The sequence below is a fragment of the Eublepharis macularius genome, chromosome 19, assembly GCF_028583425.1.
Source record: "Eublepharis macularius isolate TG4126 chromosome 19, MPM_Emac_v1.0, whole genome shotgun sequence".
Lineage (NCBI taxonomy): Eukaryota > Metazoa > Chordata > Lepidosauria > Squamata > Eublepharidae > Eublepharis > Eublepharis macularius.
The window spans coordinates 24537731-24544874 of NC_072808.1; the positions used below are offsets into that span (position 1 = coordinate 24537731).

At 48.9% G+C, this 7144-nt stretch overlaps 1 protein-coding gene across 1 annotated transcript; it reads right to left on the reverse strand.

The window, feature by feature from the left end:
* TEX28 (testis expressed 28) lies at positions 1-5904 on the reverse strand. Its single transcript, XM_055003277.1, has 4 exons — positions 5830-5904; positions 2514-3211; positions 905-1040; positions 1-312 (listed from the first exon to the last, which is right to left on the reverse strand). The coding sequence occupies exons 1-4, from the start codon at positions 5902-5904 to the stop codon at positions 1-3; spliced, it is 1221 nt and encodes a 406-aa protein (XP_054859252.1).
* Positions 5905-7144: the final 1240 nt, after the last annotated feature.

Here is a 7144-nt window from a genome sequence, read left to right on the forward strand (position 1 = left end):
CTAAGTGGAGGGCAACCATGTTGTCCATTCCAGCTCAGGGATGTCGCGCAAGTAGTTCCAGACAAGCACCACTGCAGTGATCACAGACAGAGTGGCCAGGGCCCGCCAGGGGGTGCGCAGGAGAGGGAGGGTGAAGGCTGAAATGGTGGAGACGCACACGAGGAGGATGGCGGCAATGGTCAGCAACAAGTTCATGAGCTGCCCGTACAGTTTATAGACACTGGCCTGAGGTAAATCCAGGGCCTCCATCTGCTGGGTCTGTTGCTGTGTTTCCAGTTTGGCCAGCCGGGTCTGGTAGGAGTCCAGGACCTCCTGCCAAAGTGAAGGAGGAGGAGGGTCAGGAGCAGCCCGGGTTCCAGGCCGTCTGTCTCCACTTGGGTCGGGCCTGGCCTCAGCTAACCCTCGGTGGATTTCCCCGTGGGGCAGGGGGTGCCTGGCATGGTTAACTATTATGTTACAGCCACGTTCTTTGATACATCCATCGGATGCTGATGGGTCTTCCATACATGCAAGAGAAACATGTGCCCTGAATCAGTATGTGAACTGGGGGCGCATCTGGGAGTGAGTTCCTATAACTTCATCATATCCTGGTTATCTCACTGGGAAAAAACTTAACGCCAGGGTGACAGCTCTTTATTGACTACCCCAGAGCATGCAGTCAATATTGGCCAAGTTCTCTCGCAGCCTGCTTTACATAATAAGCGCAGCCTCTGCCACATCACTCCCGAAGGCACCACTGCACCTCACACTGGCTCGTGTGGGCTGTGCCAAAGGCTGGTTTGCCCCCTCCTTCCCTCCTGACTCTGACAATATACACCCTGGCGTGGCATGCAATGTGGAAGCCACTCTGCCTTGTGAGCACCTGCTAGAGCAATGCAGGCTTCTAAAGATGGGAGTCCCTTACCCAGATGTCCCGGGATCGCTCGTAAGACTGGTAGACCATCTTTTCTTCAGTGCAGGCCAAGTCATGCTTCAGGTTGGTGATCTCGCTGAGATTGACTTGTATCACGTCATTCACTTGCACCTCCAAACTGTAGTGCCTGGAGAACCAAAGAGGGGTTGAGATTCGGCAGATGGGCACCGTGTTCCACACTTCCCCCCCACCCCTTCGCCAGGGCAGTTGGCTGATCTTGTTACAGACAAAGCTTACGGCACAGCCGGTAAATGGATTACAGTGGAGCTGGCTCTGCTTATTCATTTGACACTTCCACTGATGACAGGCCCAGGGATAGCAGAAGAGTGGAAGGACACCGAGCACCGCGGAAGTAAAGGGGGAATTAAAACTCGTGGGAGCCCATGAGACTCAGGCGCCAGGACACTCTGGCCCCCAAGGGTGTGTCTCTGCAAGGGATGTGGCCTGGACTATATGGTGGTGCTAAGTATGCTTTAGGGTAGGACCCAAGCCAGATTTGCCCCACTTTTAGGATGGAATTGTCTGAAAGTGAACACAGATGTAATGCAAAACAGAGTTCGCAGCAAATTCTTCGGTAGCTGTGAGAGCGATCCGAAGCAGGTCTACTCGGAACTCTACTCAGATCTATTCGATGCGACTTACTCGCAGGAAAGTGTTCTTAGGACAGCAGTGTGTGTGACCCTGGCTTCATCCTGGATTTGCCCCGGAAATAGCCGACAGGCCTAAGGCCAAACACACTTTGGCCTGTTGCACAAGCTTTTCAGTTCATTCATTGCTTACCCTCCTACCCCTGTAAAGGATTTTTTCAAATATGCACGAAACTGGTTTGGGGATTGAGGAGGGCGGTCCTTGGTGTCACTGCAGGCCTATCAGCACCCAGCCAGCTCCTTTCTGAAATCTGCATAACTGTTTCCACCCCCCCCCTCCTAGTTTTTAGCTCTGGGGAAAACAAAATCAGGACGTTTTTGAGAGGCACTTACTGAGAGTGCCTCCATGGTCTTAAAATGCTACGCTTGTTCCAGCTGTTTTCAGCTCTGTGCTGGTGAGTTTGCCCTCCCTGCGCTAAAGTCTTTCAGACACGGCCAAATGCACGGCTATTCCAAGGCAAGCAATATCTATGGCACGACAAACAGGGAACAGAGCAAAAGGAGCGCTACCGCCAGGTCTGTGGTATGAAAACATCAAGGCAGGGAAAGGGGGCCGCTTGCATGGCAGGGGTGGTTGCATGGCACAGAGATGATCACTTGAAAGCACCCTCCTATATCCAGTAAGGAATGAAGGAGCCCTAAAGTTGAAGACGGCGCACCAGTGATCATGAATGCAAGAAGCGGCCCCATACTAAATCAGACCATTTGTCTATCAAGGTCAGCTGTGTCTACCCAGGAAAAGGTCTGCCAGACCACCTGAACTTTTTAGCTGGAGATGCTGAGGATTGAACTTAGGACTGTCAGCATGCTAAGCGGATGCTCTGCTGCTGAGCCACAGCCCTTCCTAGCCCTGAAACTGATGGGCTGGGGATAGTGGGGGAGCGCGTTGCCCGGAAGAGTGACGCTAAAGGAGAGGGCCTCAGGGAGGTGGGCTCTCAAGGGCTGCTGCCCACCTCTTCTTCTCCTCTTGCAGCAGTTCCATCATCTCCCATTTGTCGTCCTTCCATGACTTCTCCAGCTTCTGCCATTCATCCTCTAGGGCCTTGTGGGCTCCCTTCAGTTCTGCCAACTGGCCCCTGAGATCCTCAAACTTCAGCTGGCTCAGCTCATCGAGGAACTGCTGGGTGCTGGCCTCTGAGGCAGGACTCTTCCCCTCACTATCGGTGGGGGAAGGGCTGTGGATTTCCTCTTGGGTGCTATTTTTTGAGCTGCGGATCCTGGATAAGCCAAAATATGCTGGCCGGGAGAAGCTGCCCTTCAGGGTGAAGAACTGTTGCTGGGAAGAGGCGGCACTGGAATGGCTTTCTTGCGCTATCGCTGTCCTCTGCTCGAACTTCTTCAGCTGGTTCCAGCAATCCTGTAGACGCTGCTCTAGGTGGGCAATGTTGGCACAAGACCGCTGGTTGATACGTTCGAAGGCATGCCGAATGGAGGGGGCCTTCTCTCGGTCTGCCTTGCTCACCAGCTCCACGTAGCAGGAGGTGTTGTCATCCCGGTTGGCCTTCTCCACCCGCAGCAACTCAGACAAGTGGAATATGCGGTGGTAGAGGCCATCCCTCTGGTTACGGCTGCTCGTTGAAGTTACTGAAGAACGCCGTCCCTGAGTAGCCGTGGATGCAACAGAACAGCTGCGGTCTCGAAAGGCCTCCGTCTGCAACAGAGAAGAAGCGAGGAGACAAGATCAAGAAAAGAGGCAGAGGTTCCAGCAATCCAGAAACGCTCTGAGTTATGCTCGGTTCCTATTCCGCAATGCATCCAGGTTGCACTGGTCTGGAGAGGTTCCCTATATGTGCTCTGCCATCTGTTCTACAATGCCGCACCCCCACCCTCCTAGATCCACTGCCATTCTTCCATGCAATTATGCATTTAAAATAAATCGGTCAAAAATATTTGAGAGAAAATGATGGACCTGGAATCAGTGGTGTGTGTGTGTGTGTGTATAAGCAGTTGGCTCGGCCTCCGCCATCTTTAATAGCTATTTAATATAGCTACCTGTGATATTATATCACAAGGCCCCTGGATTAAAATGCAACTTGCCTTGCAAATGGGAATTCCAGCTAGCAGTTGCTGAGTCCCACCTGGGAGACCCAGGCATGAATGGAATGCTGCATGTAAATGCAGAATTACCAGTGGTGATTAGTTTTACAGTCTCCCCAGCTCCAAAGGGAATCCAAAGCAACAAAGGTCTCACAGAGTCATCCCACTTAACACATTCCTTCCCCCTCCTTCCATGATGAGATCTCCTGCCCATGATTGAGGATCAAATTAATTGGCATTCATAAGAACTTATAATTCATTCCTGGGAAGGCACATTCCCCAACTAAATTCATCAACGTAGCTCCAATGAACTCCATTAACGAACTGCCCCTTTTGTGCAGTCTCAGAAGAGACTTTGCATTCTCTTTCACACACCCCAGCAGCTAGTAATCAAGGTAATCAAACCTTTGTTATTCCCAGGAACTGACTGTTGGAGCCTTTGTCCCAACAGCTGGGTGAGCTCTCCCACCTCAGGGCACGTTTTACCCTATAAGAGTAGTGCCCTGGCCCCATTCAAATCGTGCACACTTGTTGGATCCGACGTGCTGCTCCCTTGAGGTTGTTCTAAGTCTCTTGCTCTCTTGGCCTAGGGTGCTGGACGTTTGAAGCTACTCTCTTCCGCCGTGGATTGGACTATTCTTCAGGATAGGTAGATATACTTTCCCCTCCCTCATTTTAATCCAACTTCTGGCTAGCTTCCTAGGACTCTGTGTGTGTGTAACCATTTTATTATTTACTCCTGTGTGTGCATGTTTTTTCCACTCTTCAATAAAATATTGCTAAAATATTGAATTTAAAGCACCAGCCTTGTCTGCTATCTTGGAAGGGACCCTGTAAAAATTGGTGGAAAAGATCCCGTAGTTACCGCCTCTTGCATAGCCATCTTCCTTGCTCCTAATCCCCCTCCCACAATTCTATTACTCGCAAGGAGACCAATTCAGGTAACAGGTGGATGGGTTGGGACAAGGAGAAGTGTAAGTGTTGCCAACCTCCAGGAGGAGCCTGGATATCTTCTGGAATTAGAACTGATCTCCACAGGGGACAGTTCTCCTGGAGAAAATGGCTCGTTTGGAGGATGGCCTCTATGGCATTCTACCCCACTGAGGTCCCTTCCTGCCCCCAAATCCCGCCCTTCCCAGGCTCCATTTCCCCTCCAGTAATTTCCATATCCTGGAGTTGGCAACCACAGGGTGCTAAGCAAGACAGTTGCCCTGATGAATTCTCCTTCCTGGCTGACCTATGTTAGCGCCTGTCAGTCAGGATGTTCACCATCAACACTTGCCAGTTCCTTGATCCAAGCTAAGCAGAGCTAATATCGCAGATCATAATGGAATTACAGCTTTGTGATCCATCCACTGCCTTCCTCTCTCATCAGAATCTCAGCCTCTCCCAACATAATCTCAACACCAGATAGAATAAGATTGCCACCCTCCAGGTCGGGCCTGGAGATCTCCCACAATTACAATTGATCTCCAGACTACAGAGATCAGTCCCCTCGGAGGAAATGGCTGCTTTGGAGGGTGGACTCTACGGCATTACCCAAGCTAGAAGTGTCTGAAGCTTATGGGACAACATTGAAAAAACGGGGTATAAGCTTCTTAAGTGAAAATTGTGTATGAAGTGGGATCAGAATGGAGAAATTAGAGAAGGAAAAAAACCATGGAGTATTAAGAAGGAAATGTGGACTCTTGGAAAGAAAGGATGGGCTAGGGGAGAGAACATTGGCTGCTGTGCTTTGGGCACACATGTACTCACATTTTCGGAAATACGTATTTTTAAAACATGTCTTCCCTTAAACACAGTCTTTTTATGTTGGAACAAACATTCAATCCAGAAACGGTTTCCCTTTTTGAAGTGAGCGCTATGCAGGAGTAATTCACACAACCAAACCTTTTCCAGGAGGGTTGTCATTTCTGGCATCTGGTGTTCTATGGATAAAGCTCTTCTTCGAGCCCATCAGAATTTAGTTGGCAAGGCCTGAAAGAGGGGTGCTCGCTGTTTTCTCCCGTTCTGAGGATCTGGGGAAAGCTCCCCTACAAATAAATTCCTTGTCATGAGTACATCACATGGTGGCATCACAAAGCTTTCTCCCCTAAATCTGTGAGAGGTACTTCTCTCTGTACTATCAGCCACAGCTGGCTATTCCTGTTTGGAAACTGAGGCAGTATCATTTGGGTCACACTGGAGGACCATATACTGGGGAAGGGATGACCAGGAACCAGAGTTACTCACAGAACTGTGCTGGCTGATGGAGTCCTCTGCCTGTTGGGACAATTCTCCCTTGGACGGGTCATAGAGATCCACCATGGATGCTGCATGAAGACAGACGTGTTTCAAAGAGCTGACCATCTCATATCTTGCCCAGACTGTGGTAATGCCTCTTCTGGTCAAGGGCACCCCATGGTATGACTAGCCAACAGAGCAATCCTGCTGCTTAGCAATGTAATGCAAGTGGACACAACCCCCCACCCATGGGTTTGCTTCTTTAACAATTATGGCATTTTGAGCAGGTGTGTGTCCTAGCTCTTGGACACATAGGACACACATCATTCAAGCAGCAGTTTGTTTGATAACTTCTGAACAAAATCTCTATGTATCCTCTGATGCTTGGTTCACTGGTTCTTCATGTTTTTTCCTGTTTCAGTAATTCCTACTGATTTAAATGGAACCTGATTTTGTGAATGTGTGTTGTGGCTGACTTCTGTACAAGCCTGCACAGGAATAAGCTGTAACAGCCTGCCCATGTATCTTTCCAACTCTGGATTTAATGCTGCATAAGAGCGCCACAGGGTACCAATAATTAATTTCCCCTGTATTTATTTACTTCGTTTACAGCTTACCTTTCTTCTTGAAACTGTTTTTAAAAATGCAATAGAATACATACACAATGCAATAAAAGTGGATTACAGAATTGGAGAACAGTGTAACAAGAGTATAATAAAGAATGCAATGAAGCTGGAAAGTATTAAGTTTTGTAGACTCGCTCCACTTTACTTTCTTTTACGTGTTAGAGAATGATACAATACAATTAAGCTATTTTATGTCCCATTGATTTAACCCTCAAGCAAACCTGAAAACAAACTTACACATATTGCATTTGGGGTATATTTCTACCCCAAGCCAAATCGCAATGTATCTTGGGATAGAAAAAGTCTCTCAAGACTGTTTAGTTTGTGGGGGCAGAAATCACTGTATTTCCCAGGACTAAAACGTCCAGATCATGACATGAGTCAGAGTGATTCTGTGAACATCGGGGTCAGGTGGGGCCAACACGTCCCCCAGAACCTCCTCACAGGGGCCTCAAAAGCCTCGGATTAGAGAGGGGAAGGGGCTTAGAGTTGGGACATAAGAGTCTGCATTGACATGCTGCTGGCCAGTGCTATGTTGGATGGAGAATCTGAAAGGTAAGAGGGATAGGCACCAATGTAAGACACGGGAGCTGTAGTCCTTCATTCAGTGTATCCGTTGTAAGGGTACATGATCTATATCTAAAACAGAGGGGGTTGAAAAAGTGGCAGGACTCTAATCTGGAGAGCCAGGTTTGATT